Genomic DNA, 15,725 nt, shown 5'->3' on the forward strand with positions numbered 1-15,725 from the left:
GTGCACCCTGGACCACTATATTTGGTTTAGTGATTAAGACTGAACGTTGCTATATAGACTTAGACAGTTGGTAATATTGCTCTAACACATAACAAAATCCAGAGCTTGGAAGTAGCATGTTACAGCTAATGGCATTAACTGTAGCACATTTTGTTGTGTGGTAATGAGGGAATAACAGTTTATTTTGCAAAAATCATAATTATAGGCGGCATGGTGGTCTATTTATTCAGTGGGTTACATTTACCCATTACTTTTACTTACAGCATTTCTGTGAGTTCCCCCCCCCCTCCAAAAAAATATTTGGGGATATTTTGAGGATATATTTTTTCAACTTTGAAGGCACTTTCTTTCTTTTTATAAAATGTATTATTTTTATAAGAGTATAAAAAAAGAAATGGGTTACAGAAGTAAGTAAAACAAGATTTTATGTCATTAATGGTAATGTGTTGCTTTTCACTAAGGTACATAACAAATTATAGTACTTTCCGAAGAACTTGAAACAATAATTCAGGACTGAGAGAAACATTGATGTATTCTTTATGCATCCCCACCTCTTGGTAACCATCTCATCTCAATAAGAATAGTGGCCTATTCTGGATGATCTTAAATGTCTTCCCTGAGTGTGGGGATTATGGTATATGATGCAGTAGCCTTGCTGATACTCAAGAGATTTAGGTTTATGGAATACCTGGATGAGAAAATACTTGGGGATCTGTGTAATGCCCCCTTGAGTTCTTTTATAAAAGAAAACTGGAAGTGAAATGTAATAAAATAGGTATAAGTGTTCCTATCTTCTGCTGAGAAGTCCTTCTCTGCCGTTGTTCCTAAATTAAAGTTAAAAGTGGTACTTAATTTTAAATCTTGTCCTTTAGTGTTCAGGACTAGTTTGTGCAACTCATGAATAGTTTTGGCATCTTTCCCTCACTTTATAGTTAGGATTTTACTTTTTACAACATTATTGTATTGGAGTTTGCATTTTTATTATATTTTTATTCCAAAAATTATAAAATGGATAGACACATAATATACATAGCATACATAACACACTTCTATTGAGGCACAAGAAAACACAAAAAGGACACACACACACACACAACCCCCCATACATATTATGCAACCTCTTTACCAGATTGCACTCCGTTATCAAGCCCACAATGTGCAATCCACATCCTCACAATAAGACATCTCCACATAAGCCCCCCCTCACCCCTAGTGACCTCAATTAAACATTAAACCAATAAACCAATAAGACAAAACAACCATAGAATTATACCATTCATCTAACATTCGTTACTTCCTTGTTTGCATCTTTAGTATTTTCATTTAATTTTCTCTTTTTAATAGAGATTATCTAAAAAACAAACAAACCATCAAACCTAAGCTGTCGTTTGTATTTTTGACAGACTGTACTCCAGCTAGAAAACTCTGGTTGGTGGGTGGTTTTTTAAAAAGTGGAAAAAATATATATTTTAGGAGCTGAGATACTTCACTTTGTAGTGATACATGTCATTATTGCATTCCTAGGTTTACCACAGTTACTTCTGGCCATTAGAATGGACTGTCCCATCCCGGGACAACAACAAATGCTATGCAAAGATCATCTGCTCTATTCCAGAGAAGGTAATTATGACATGCATCCAGAATTGAATATAGTTTTTCCCAGCATCATCCCCATCTTTGAGAATATTTTTGTTCTTCATTTTGTGTACACCAACTGATTATATATTTTGTGTGTGTGTGCATATGTACACACACCCACACATGCACACCGTGTGTGTGTATTGGGTGGTGCATTGCATATATATTCAAATATCTGGGGTGCTGTGTCACCTTGAGATATCTAATTGATAATGACAATGTAAAACTTCACTTTGATTTTAGATAAAGGTTCTTCCTTTAATGGATACAAATGTTACCTTGGAAATATTAGCTAGAAACCGCCCACAAACTCAATTCTCAATTACATTGTCTTTGCAACTGTATAATAATACCTTAGCTAGACTTCACAGTCCTTAAGTAGCATTCTCTTTTAACTTCCATGAAGATAATATCTGTTTACTAGGCACTGATGCCATCATTTTCATGTCCTAATAATGCCTGGAATTTATGGGAAAAGACAGACCCATTTCAGACTTGTGCCCATTTCAGACTGTTTTTGAAATCCAGAAGCCTCACAACAGCAGTTTGAAACAGGACACAAGAATCTAACGCTTAAAGAGAAAAAGTAAAGTATCCCTTTTTAATCTCTTTGGATCATGTTTAGGGCTTCCATGTTGCTTATTTTCTTAATTAAAATTTGATTAGCTATTGCCTTCTTTAACCATTTGTCTCAAATCTAGACCCCTGAATTGGGAGTATTGGCTTCTGGGATATGCAACTATACAAAATCTGAATACCTAAGAAGCATGGGCTGTGGTGAACCATACAAATAGTTTCTTTAGTCTGTGCCCATTGTCCTATGCCTAGGGGCTGTTTTCAGACTGTGTTATTAAACACAGAAGGCCAAATGCTTAAGTAATATTAATGTGCACAGGTCTGTTAAAATGAACTTGGCATTACAGGTTTTCTCAGGAACCTTTCCTATAGAATTAGACTGTATAAATGGTTAACAATAGGAGTCATGAGCCCATAATAATAAGGTTGTAAACATTTGGGAAGCATTTGAACATGCATTTTAATCTGCATTCCCAACATTGGGGAATTAGTCTGTTGCTTTCTCATTGACATTATGCTAAATATAATGTCCATACACTTGGGACATGGAAGTTTGTGTGGGTGTGGTTGGATCCTCCCTGCTATACAGATGAATTCTAGTAGTCCTTTTGCTTCAAAACAGCTCTGCTGTTCAAAGTCATTCACCCTAAAAAGAGGCAGTTCTAAGGCAGCGAGTTTCTAAACAGCACCATCTGAGATTGGGGGGTCCTGGCCAGAGCTTGGAAAAATTACTGTTTTGGATATTCCCTGAATCCCCAGTCAACATGGTGAGTAACTTTTCCAAACTCTCTACCTGCCATACCCAAAAACAAGGCTAGGCTACATCCTTTCTCTTTAACATTAATTTTCTGTGTGAGGAAAATACTTTATGTAGAAGAGTATTCACCCTTTTATGCCCCTATTAGCAGTCAGAAGTGTATGGGCAAGAAACAGGTCATCACATCAAAGAGGCAGATGGTGAGCATGAGACTTGGATTATATTAGAATGTTTCCTAAATGAGTGACTCTGCTCCATGATGTAGAGTTTATGCCCATTAGCGTTAATAAGGCAAAACAACAGAATGTGTACACAACCCAGCTCATTTCAAGGTGCAGGGCAAGTAGGTCAAATTATTTTGGTACCTTGGGCAGACACCTCATTCTGCCTAATAGTGAAGCTGGCCTAGTATCTTGTGTTTTTGTTTTAAGTAAAATGATCTTACAGTGACTAAACAAGAAAGCATGCTATGAGTGTTGCATACAATAACATTCTATATGCTAGTTCCATTTAACTCTCTGAAGCTTATTTACACAAAAAGCATAGTTTTGCGCCATAAGCACAAAACAGTATTAAGCAAAGTGACTTCAATCTCAGTGATGGGCTTTGTGGTGACAGTATAACTTTAGACCATAGTTTAGCTTTATGGGTCTTAAACCTGGGTCCACATATTCTGTTCTCCTGGTCCTCTCATGCATAGCAGTCGCCCCCCCCCCCCCCCCCACCTTTCTTCATTTGATGGAAGAACTTTTGTCCAAGTTGTGGACAAAATTTGAAGCAAGTTAGGGTTTGGTATTATACCTAAAACACCTCAAAGTTAATTTTGGAAACCAGAATTTTTATGTGTGGAATACCGTATGTACTCATCTATAAATCTAAAAATTTATGCCCCAAAATTGACCCCAAAATACCAGGTCGACTTATTTACGTGTCACTATGGAAATGTGATAGCAGCTCTTTCAGATTTCCCCATGTGGTTGGGAGAGGACTTTATTTCTCTCTGGAGCCACGCAGAAAGAGTCCTGGGTAATTGATTGATATTGCTGTTTGTTTAAGAGTCCATCTCCTTCCCACCCATCTGGCTGAAACGAAATCTGAAATGATGAAGCTAAAAGATTCAGTGAGAGTCTCTCTTGCCATAAGCACAACATATACACACTGAAGGAGTCTCCAAGTTTTACCCTCAATCTATCCAGGGGTCATGGCAAAATCCATAATTTTGGCCTCAAAAACTGACCTCGACTTATACATGAGGTTGATTTATAGTTGAGTATATACAGTACTTCTTAATAACAGAGGGAATGGTTAACTAAATGTGCTAATTTTTAATAATTTTGTTATTTTTTTTAATCAGACTTGATTTAATTTCCATTTTATTCTGTTAGGTGTAAAATTAAAACAAGAACAATGTAAATGTTAACGTATAAATTCTGTATTTAGGGCAAGAAATGCCTATTCTTTTGCAATTCTTTGTTGTACATTCAGTCCTTGGAATTTATCCCAGTCGAATTAAAACATGTCCCTTGTGCAGATATCCAATTAGAAAAATTGGACTGGAAAGAGATCAGTGACAGTTCTTTTAAGACTAAGTAATCCTTAGATAATCTGAAGAAAATAATTATTTCAGACTGTCTGAATAGGGCTGTTCTTGTTTGTTGTTCTTCTTTAGGAGCGTGTTATTGGCTTCCACGTGCTTGCTCCAAATGCTGGAGAAATCACTCAAGGTTTTGCAGCAGCCATAAAATGCGGAGTGACAAAAAAAGTATTAGACAGTACAATAGGAATCCATCCAGTCTGTGCAGAGGTATGTATGAGACATGAGTTTGCAAAATGTTGTCTAGTTCTTATCAATTTAATTTCTAGTGTTCTAAAACTGGAGTAGTTGTTTCCAAGGTATCCATACTCTGTGTATTGATTCACATGTTCCAGCCCTGCTGTTAAAAATAGATCTAGTAAGTGGAGGCATATTAAGTACAGTAGGCCCTTGGTATCAGCTGAGAATTTGGTTCCACAACACTCTCCCCCCCCCCCCCACTCCCAGAGATGCCAAAATATGTGGATGCTGAAATCGCAGTAAATACAGTGGCATAGTAAATTGCTGTCCCATATATAAAATGGCAAAATCAAGGTTTGTTTTTTGGAATTTATATTTTATTCAGAATATTTTCAAGCCTTGGATGATTCCATCCATGGATAAAGAATCCGTAGATATGGAGGGCCTATTGTATTAAGTATATTTCTCCTTTTACTTTTTGTTTGTCTGCAGTCTGAGTCCACAGATGCATAAGCCTGGCTGCTCTTTCTGTACCCCTAAAGCTGGTAGCTCTCCTTTCTCCCAGTGGCAATTGCAATGGCCAGGAGTACCTGGTATCAGCTTCGGCTGATACGCCAGCTGCGCCCCTGTCTGGACCAGGGGGACCTAGAAAAAGTAGTACATGCACTGGTAACCTCTCGTTTGGATTTCTGCAATGTGCTCTACATGGGGCTACCTTTGTATCAGGTTCAGAAACTTCAACTGATCCAAAATGCAGCAGCCAGGCTAATTACGGGCACAACGAGATTTGATCATATAACACCTATTTTAAAATCTCTACACTGGCTCCCAATTTGTTTCCAGTCCCAGTACAAAGTGTTGGTTATTACCTTTAAAGCCCTAAATGGCTTGAGCCCGGGTTACTTGAGGGAACGCCTCTCCCTGCATAATCCTCCCCGCACACTCAGAATTTCTGGAAAACACTTTCTTAACCAACCTAAGGTGAGGTTGGCGTCCACTCAACAAAGGGCCTTTTCGGCCGTGGCGCCCTCTCTATGGAATGCCTTACCTGAAGGGATCCGTCTTAGTGGATCAGTGGAAGCCTTTAAAAAGGCTTTAAAAACTCATCTCTTCCTTCAAGCCTTCCCTCCTAATTCCGTTTAAGAATATATTCCCCTATTGATGTATAGTATTTATGATTTTTGATTTTAACAATGTCATTGGGTGTTTTAAAATTTTGCTTGCATTTAATCTATTTTAATTATCTACTTTTAAGATGTGGTTTTTACTGTTCTTATTGTCTGTTTTTAACAATTTCTGTACACCGCTTTGATCGTTGGAAAAGTGGTTAATAAATGAACAATTTATTATCTATTATTTATTATGTCAGTGAGGCACCAAGTTCCCATTCCAGGGTTAAAGGCGCTATCCAAGGTATTGAACCTTGTCACCAAAATAGCTTCAGTCCCTTAAATAGATCCTTTAAAGTTCAGATCCTGGAGCAGCTTCTCCACTGTATTGATGTGAAAGCTGACACTGCCCCCCTTGGCTTTTCTCTGTAGCTGGCTGATCAGCTAGGTTGTGAGGAGGGAGGAACATTGTTCCTCGGGCTTATGCTATTTTCCCGGAAGTACCAGTAGAAGAACTATAATATTAGCATCAATTGTTGCAGGATGGGCAAGGTTTCTATTTCCATCAAAGCACTGCTTTCCCACATGCTTAGCAGGCAATGAGTCCTCTTTGTTAAAAGTAACTTCATTAGTTATTATTTTGTATGTATGGACAGGCAAAAATGCCAAGTGATATTACTTCTATTTTTTTTTTAGCATCAACAGTGTCCTTATTCCAGTTTTCTTTATAAATGGTACTCATTACTTCAAAACAATACTTTTGGGGAGGGAGTTTTGGCCATTGTTGTATTTTCAGTTGATTTCTTTTTTCAAAAGCAATCTGCCAGCAGTGCATTATATTATTGGTAATGGATGAGACGTTACTTTCCAAATAGCAATAGTAACTCATGGCAGCAAGCACTTTTCTTTCAGAGAAACATTATTGTATTATTTTTAAATGTTAAAATTCAAAATAATATTTTAGGTTCTACGTAATGTGTGCTCTAGTGCTGTCATTCAGGAGGTGCAACAGAGAATTCTAAGTATCTCATCAAATTATAAATCCCAAAATTCTATAGCACAGAATCCTGGCAGATTCCATAGTACAGAATTCTAATTTCCTTTGAAGAAGATCAAGCAGGCATTAGGCTCTGAAATATTTACATGTATGGTAAATAAAACCATCTATACTTGTATTACCATAACCTTGGAAGGCAAAGCTTAGTCATGATTTTTGAGAAGTATTTATGTGAGTAACACCCTATATAAATCCAAATCTATGTTTTAAAAGATGTAGGAGGTGAGATTAATTGTTGATATCTTTCCTTGACCGTAGCAATTCATCTTTCCTTAAATACAAAGTTGAATCCATCTAAATTGCTAGGAAGCTTTTAAAAAAAAAAAATCCAAGATAGCTTTATGTGAATGTAATGTAGTAAACAGGTCAAAACTTAAAAGACAAAAGTTTGCAAAGGATAAACTTTCTATTTTGCAGTTTAAAGAAAATAAATAAATAAAAATTGATTGTGACTGGAGTTTTAATATTTAACATGGATATACAGTCATGGTGCTTTTTGCATATGGAGAAGATGTGCTCTATTAAATGTTCAGATCTTTGCTTTCTGTATGAGCTTCAGGCTTATTTGCATGGCTAACATGTGCAGATGCTCTTTTCTGCTCTCAATTTATTCTCCCTTAGAGATGACTTTGATGCCAGCTAATTACTGTAGCTTTGAACCATTTAGACTGAAGTGGATTTGATTTCCTGTAATCCTCCTACCTATACTCATATGTCTGCAAAACAAATCTAGCAGTTGTCCAATAAACCTTAACTAAAGCAACTTCCCACATTTCCTGTAATTTGCTCTTTCATTTGCTCTCTCAGCTTAGAACTGGAAAGCACCCCAAGGACAAAAGTCTTACACAGCACCCGTGAAGGTCATTTCCAGCCAGAAAAGCCATTGTTGCTTAAATTGTGAAGCCAGTCTGACTCAGGAGCAATTATTTATAACAGAGATGGACAAAGTGTGGCTCTCCAGATGTTGTTGGACTACAGTTCCCAGCAGTTCCTCATCACAAGCTGTACTGGCTTGGCTACAGCTGGTGGAATTTCAGCCCAATATCTGAATGGTCATGCTTTGCGCACCCTTGTTTTCTAGGAATCAGAGGTTATTGATCCCTGCTCACTTTTTGTATGTTTTAAATTGTATTGTTCTTTTACATTCTGAGTAACTTTGAATCCCAGTTTTTGGTGAAATATGTGATATAAATATAATAATAATAAATTACGATGATGATGATATCGTCACTTGACCCAGTCCAACTGACTGTCATGTGGAGACTAGCTGTTTTCTTTGCAGTTCCCTCCTGAGCTCAGACTTGGATGTTGCTGGCATATAAATTAAATCCCACTCTTGAATGACCTGTTCATATCCCACTATGGTTTTGCTGTAATCACAGTATAATTCTTACAACCTGCATCTTGTCTTTCAAAGTGTATAGCAGAATTGAAGGAGGCAGAGAGCAGTGCAATTAAAATGATATGAGAAACAGGTTTTGTTTTTTATAAATAGTTGGTGGTTTAGGGTTCTTTTTGCTAGGGGAAGACCATGACTGGCCCAAGACATTTTGCTACTTGAGACAAAGGACCGGATGATTTCTCCTCCATCTCATGTTGTGTAAACCTCATGGGTCCCACCTTGTGTGACCCTGTGAAAGCATACAGACAATCTGCTACCATTCAGTTATTTTAACTCTTTTTTCTAGTAACTCAAGTGGGAAGTTACAGGGGGAAACTACACTTTCTAATTCTGACACTGCAGAAATTTCTCTTGCCCTGCCCCTGTGGGGAAAATGAGATTGAGCCGGTACATGAAGAATGTGAAAGATAAAAGTACTGAAATAATAGATAGACGTGGCTGTCATGGGTCTAGTAAAAAGGTAAAACCTGTAAAGATAATTTAATCCTGCCTGATGCTGCCCTATAGAAAGATTTATTTATATTATTCATTCCTTCAACTTATGGTGCCTTTTTACCACCAAGGTTCCCAAGATCAACAATTGCTGCCTTCCATTTGTGCTGGGTGGGGTATACTTTCAGTTCACTACTTGGAAAATTACCGTCTGAAGACACGTCAGCTTTTGCAGATACTGAATGCAGTTGGACCTCCACATTTGTGGCATTGACTTTTCAGGATTTGATTACATAATATGTTCTCTCTAGATCCTCCACTGTAACTCTGCCAGACCAAAAATGCCTAGAGAAATGTTTTTTCTAGGAAACTGTAGGTCCTCCAGCATGACTGTATGGTCATCTTCCTGCAGATGTTGACCAGAGTTGCACTGGAAGACCTAGACCTAGAGAATTCTGGAGAGGTGTTCCTATAGGTTACAAAATTATTGATTTTTTTTAACTTGTGGTTTTTCAACTTTCATGGGTATCCAGCACCCCTAACCCCAGCAATTGTAGAGGGCCCTCAGCCCAAAGGTACAATTGGACCATCAGGGCTTCTAACATTTTTAAGAGGCATGGAGAGTATGAATGACGAAAATACTGTTCTTACCATGTGCTGAAGTGGCCACCTGTAGCAAATAATTTTTACAGTAGATCTGCAAGTGTGGAGGGCCCACTATAGCCCTTAGCCCAGAAGTACAATGCAGTCGTGCATATACTGCCATTGAGGACAATGGGACCTGCCATCCATGGATGTCCAGATCTGTGGATGGACAGCCCATGGATGGTGAGTTCCACAATAAAGCCAAACCAAGACATGGCAGTAAGCCTTTCTCTGGAATGCCCTTGCATGTAGGAACTAACAGTCTGCATGTAGCTAGTCATGTATGATCACTGGACATGTGGTTATTCCATTAACTGCTAGTGGAAACTTCCCAACACTGCTGGTACTGATTCCCCACATGTATGCAGTGGCCCCACATGATGGTCTGTGCTCGGGTGGACAAAATGCAGCCTACATGCTGCTCCCAGGGTTTTGTTTTTGTTTTGTTTTTTGGTGCCCAATGTCCCTCCACAGGTTAAAGATCTGTTGGGGCCAAATTCTCTCTAAGTAGCATGGAATCATTTTGCCTCCTAGACCATTTTAGGACCAGGAGAACCCTTAATGTAAAAAATTCTATTGTAAAAATGGCCATTCCTGGGGGGGGGGGAGGTCTGAAAACTGTCCCCACACCCCATATTTATTTATTTGCAGTGGGGGGAAATCCATCTAGCATCTAACAATTGTTCACTTTGATCTACATACTGGTCATCTTGGCACAGCTCATGTTAATTCCAGTGGAATCTGAGATAGAAAGTCTTCTTTTCTTTTCACATTTGTTTCAGGTAAATCTTCATTTTTCCTTGGAGGAAATAATCCCTGATCCACATACCAATAGCTGCTCATTAATTCTTGCATGTTATACAGTGAATGTTCAGATCCCCACATACCTGCACACCTACCTTCATGGAATAGTGCTTATAGATAAGAAGTACTTAAATTTGAAAGCAACAATTTTTCCCATATTATTTCCCTTTGTTGGATCAGAAACCCTGAAAAAAAGGCAAGATAGCAGGATTTTCTGCATCTTGAGAGTGTTTAGTATGTGTTTAACAGTACTTTCAGTGATGACAGTGAAGGAATAGCTGGGTGCAGGGGGTCTATCTTTTTTCTCTCTCCACGCCACCCTTGGTCTTCGTAATAAAACCTAGAGGATTATCCTCTTGGAATCACAGGTCTGTCATAGTCATTTGGAAATGGTCTTGAAATAAAATCACAGATGGTTTTGGTTCTGCAGGACCGTAGCAAAATAGAACAGAGGTAGGCAACTTCTGAGGTTTAGGGGGCATGTTGACCTCTCATATGATCTTGAAGGGTCTCCCATCACCCATCCCATTTTTTACCCCTTTTAATAAAATTAGAATCATTGAGTTGGAAAGCACTTCTAGTTCAACCACCTGCCAAGAAGGAACCCACCATCCAGCATCTGTTCAAAAACCTCCAGGTCAGGAAGATCTTGTAGTTCCATAGCTATCCCTAAGATTTCCTTGTATGAGAGTCCTCTTCTTCTAGACCAGAGGTTCTCAACCTTTGGCTCTCCTAATGTTTTGGATTTTAACTCCCAGAAATCCCAGCCAGCTTGCCCAAGTGATCAGAGATTCTGGGAACTGAAGTCTAAAATGCCTGGAGTACCCAAGGCTGAGAACCACTGTTCTAGACTGTCTGCTAATAAGCTTTTGCTCATTATATCCTGGTACTCTTGGATTTTTTTTTCCACTAAAAAGACTTCCTGACATCCCTAGCAACTATGGGGGTCTAATTTCACAATTTGTAAAGCCTCCCTTGGCTGTCTTAGGCCCACATAGGCCTTTTTCTCAACTAGTAAACTAAAAGCCAACAGAGCTAGCCTGTACAGCAAAGTGGGATGGCTGTATAAGTAAGTAATCTTGAGGTTTGTCCATTTAAACAAATCCTCCCTGACTTTATCTTAATGTTGTTTTGTTCTCTCTCCTTCTCTTCCCACTTTCCTTTTTTAGATATTCACCACATTGTCTGTGACAAAGCGGTCAAGGGCAAATATCCTTCAGAGTGGATGCTGAGGTTAAGCCCACCCGCTGTTGTCTGCCTTTTGCCAGAGACTAGCTTTCATCACCACTGCTGGCTGGCTCCCAAAAGTCAGAGGAGAAACAGCTTAGGAAACAAGAAACAGCAATATCATCTGTGGATTTCCATTCTGTTCAATATAAGTCCTCCCCATCAGTAAAGTAAACAGATTGTTGGGAACTGGAAAGCTAACAGGTGACAATGGAATGGCAACTGGCACGACAGCGGGACAAGCCCATATCAAGATGATGCTTGGCAAGGCATTCTTCAAGATGCTTCCATGAAGTCACAGTCTAAAACCAGTACTTTCTGGTAGGCAGTGATGGAAGGATTGCTGGCACAGCTTGAGACTTCACCCTTTTCTCCTCTCAGAATGAAGATGTTCTTCACACTTCATTATGTCTTCACTTTTTCAGTTTGTTGTTATGGAACACCGGCAAGACATCCTTGATGGGAAAAGCTACATATCATCTTCAATCTTGTACCAAATCAAACAACTAAGCTTGTGAAGGAGTGCTTGTGTTCTTTTAAGATAGTTCCAAGAAACAACACTCTTTCATATAATTTCCTTATTTTACACAGAACAATTTAACAGTGTGGCTTCCCAGACTACACAAAAATCAAAGAACAAATATCCCATGCTCACTTTTAAAACGGTGTCATACAGCTGTGATGTTAACTACATTGAGTCATTCCCCTAGTGAAATGTCTTCCTCACCTTTGATTATATGTAACCCTGTGTGAATTATTTATATAACAGATGCTAAAATATATATTGTTACATATATATTTTGAAATATTATATAAACATTTATCTGAATACAGTCCATCTTTGTATATATTGTCTGTTGAATAAAAACAGGTAAAACCTTTCTTCCCTTTTTTATTTCAGTAAAATTTCTTATAATTTATTACACCACATTTCCACCCACATCAGGTTGCCTAAACAGGCAGCCATACCTTTCGAACATTTTGATTTGATTCTTGTCATAAGCACTCAGTTTAGATTAATCCTTGGTTAGAAACTTAGGAAACCTAGGTGGGATACAGACGGGCAAAAAGGGGTGTATTCATGACGTCATGAAGGTAGAGCCTTCAGACGGGCCTTACCTGAATGCCGCCATGAACACGCCCCCCGCACGCCCCAAGCGGGAAGAAGCGGCATTAAAAAGGTGCTGCTTTTCTCCGCTTCTTTTCCGTTTGATGCGCAGCTGCGCAGCTCCGTCTGTAAGCTGCTGCACCAGTACGCCAGAATTGCTACGCTGCTAATTTAAGTTGCCCATTTAAAAGCTCCGTGTCTGCTGCATCGCATAATGAGTCGGGGTCCTGGAACATGCGCAGTTTGCAGTCAGGCTTTAATTGCAGCGTCAGCTGCCATGCAGGTGTGGAAGCTGCAGCACAGCTGCAGTGCATTTTAAGACTCCTAACCCTAACCCTAACCCTAGAGCAACATGTACGCATGTGCTGCTTGGAAAGTTTGGAATTTAAAGTGAACCCCTACACACATTCCTGTGCCATTTTCACCTAACAATAAACACCGCTAAAACTGTAAATATTTACATATGTACAAGGTAGGTGATGGGGGATGGCAGGGGGACAGCGGTGGCAGCGGCGACAGCTGTGGCTGTGCATTGCAGATTCAGCAGGAGCGCGGGGACCAAAGGAGAGGAGGCATCCATGATGCTGGTGACACTGGCAAAGTGCAAGTGGACAAGGATGCCAACACCAGCTGATCACCAGCTGGCAGGAGACCACCATTGTTCTTGGGCAGAGCGGGGGGAAAAGTTTTAAAGGGGCTTGGGCACTTTAAATGTGCCCATAGGCTTTCTGCCACCGCTGCTTAGCGCTGCAGCTGCGCAGCTGCGCATCCGCCAGCCGGCAAAGGAAAAAAAAAGCCCCGTTTTTGGCCGCCCGTGCAGAAGCTGCCTCTCTCTTTGCAGCGTCCTCCGAGGCGGCGGTTTGGAAACTGCGGGTCAGAAACGGCCCCAGGTGAGGCGTCTTCACTGCCCCCCATGTGGAAGCCCCATCTCCTGAGCCACGCCCCCGGGGTGGGCGGTCTGGAGGCTCCGTATTCAGCAGAATACACCTCCAAGATGTCTTCCCCTGCCCGTCTGTATCCCGCCCTAGAAACATAAGAGTAGGAAGAGAAAAAGAAATGGGAAACATCCCTCACTCCATTCCAACAGCCATTGTTATGGCCCCGAGGTGGAGAAGAGTTACCAAACAGCTCTATCGTGCCTTGGTTGGCACATCACCTGCTGAGAGGTGGTCCTTCCTTGTTCCAACTGTCATTGCTCTAGTCTCAGAGAGTGAAGAGCAGGTAGGCACAGCTCCTTGGTGAGAGGTCCTCCTTCCATGTTCCAACTGCCTTTGCCTTGACCTCTAAGGGAGAGAAAGATAGCCTATTACAATTACTCCATGTCTTGGCCTGGCAGCTATTGGGAGGCCCTCCCTTTATACTCCAACTGCCATTGCTTTGGTCTCTGAGGAAGTGAAAGGCAGCCAGGCACAACTCCATCGTGCCTCAGCCCCAAAAGCTGGGGAGAGATCATTTCAATTGCCATTATTCTAGCCTCTCAAGGAGAGAAGAGCAGCTAGCATATGCTAGACTTAATCCCCTCCCCACTGCCATCCTCTTTTCCTTATGTGTCTTGTCTTAATTAGCGTGTAAGTCTGAGGCCAGGGTACTGTCAAAGTAATGATTCCTAAGTGGATCTGGGAGCCTTTTGAGGTTGGGGTATAAATACTCTAAATTAAATAAAAGGCTGGCAAAAAATGAAGGGGTGGCCTTACTTTTGACATTGGTCCTACCAAGCGCCAGTGTTCAGCCCTCATAATAGGCTACCATCTGGGGGTAATAATATTTCACACTCCTGGAAGAGCTTTCTGCTGTTGTTGCTTAGAGGGATTTAGAAATATAATTGGAGAGAAAAGCAGATGCCTACCTACCTCTTAAAAAGAAAAAAAAAACCTATGTTGTTAAGACAGGAAGAGACTTGTGCACTCACACTATTTGGCTGGAGTGAGTTCAGTTTAAAACTGAGCCAAGATACCTGTGGTTCTCCAAATGTTGAGAGCTCCAATTTCCATCAGCCCTAGGTACTTCAGCTCATGTGATGGGACGATGGGAGGAGTAGTTCTTCCACTTTTGGAGGGCCTGAAGGTTCCCCATCCTGAGCTAATTTAATGGCAGCTCAGTTGATTTACTGTCCCGAATAGCATTCACATTTCCCTTCCAGGTGTTGAGTCTTTCTGTCATCATCATCATCATCATCATCATCATCATCATCATCATCATCATCATCATCATCCTTTATTTATGAAGCGCTGTAAATTTACACAGCGCTGTACATGCAATCTTTTTGGTTAGACGGTTCCCTGCCCTCGGGCTTACAATCTAAAAAGACATGACACAGAAGGAGAAGGGAGTGGTGGAGGGAAAGGGTAAGAAGTCCAGAAGTTCCTCTCTACCTCCAAGGCCTGGACCAAGGCAGATGGACTGGAGGGAGGGCTTGGCTTCATAATGGATGGTTAATCATTTTCCAGGGAAAATACATACTCTCAAGCAGGATAATGCATATACAGTACATAGCAATACAGGAAATGGTTTGATAAACAGGCACCAAAATAACATCAAGTAGTAAGCGACAATTATGCAATGCCTGGGAAAGCTTCTCTGAACAGGATGGTTTTCAACTCCGTTTTGAAGCTGGTTAAAGAAGTGATGGCTCTTGCTTGTGGGGGAAGAAGGTTCCAGGAGTGAGGGGCAGCAAGTGAAAAGGGGCGAATCCGGGATGGGGCAGAAGAAATCCTGGGCTGAGACAGTAGACCTTGACTACCAGAACGGAGGGCCCTGGTGGGAAGGTGAGGAGAAAGAAGGTCTGATAAGTAAGGAGGGGCCAGTCCATGGAGGGCTTTAAATGTCGACAGCAGGAGCTTATACTGAATGCGGAAAGGGAGGGGGAGCCAGTGAAGGGATGCCAACACAGGAGAGATGTGGTCAGAGTGGTGGGCGGATGTGATAATGCATGCAGCTGAACGCTGAACAGAGATTAAAGGACGGAGGTGAGAAAGAGGAAGCCCAGCCAGGAGGACATTACAGTAATCAAGTCGTGAGACCACTAGGGCATGGACCAGGATCTTGGCAGTAGAGGCGGAGAGATATGGTCAGATTTTGGCAATATTGTACAAAAATAATCTACAAGCCTTGGCTGTGGTCTGGATCTGAGGGATACACAACAGAGAAGAGTCAAAGATAAAACCAAGACTGCGGGCTTGCTGGACTGGTTGAATAG

At 40.6% G+C, this 15,725-nt stretch overlaps 1 protein-coding gene across 5 annotated transcripts in view; it reads left to right on the top strand.

Moving 5' to 3' along the window:
- TXNRD1 (thioredoxin reductase 1) overlaps window positions 1-12,303 on the top strand; it is a 91,307-nt gene extending 79,004 nt beyond the window's left edge. For all 5 annotated transcript variants that reach the window (XM_089528008.1, XM_089528007.1, XM_089528009.1 and 2 more), the window contains 3 exons: window positions 1,525-1,620; window positions 4,641-4,775; window positions 11,364-12,303. In XM_089528008.1, the coding sequence (XP_089384134.1) occupies window positions 1,525-1,620; window positions 4,641-4,775; window positions 11,364-11,432 (300 nt within the window). In that variant the 3' untranslated portion in view covers window positions 11,433-12,303. The remainder of the gene's footprint in view (window positions 1-1,524; window positions 1,621-4,640; window positions 4,776-11,363) is intronic.
- Window positions 12,304-15,725: the final 3,422 nt, after the last annotated feature.

Source organism: Sceloporus occidentalis, unplaced genomic scaffold, assembly GCF_023333645.1.
Source record: "Sceloporus occidentalis isolate IW3139 unplaced genomic scaffold, rSceOcc1.0.p SCAF_5, whole genome shotgun sequence".
Taxonomy (NCBI): domain Eukaryota; kingdom Metazoa; phylum Chordata; class Lepidosauria; order Squamata; family Phrynosomatidae; genus Sceloporus; species Sceloporus occidentalis.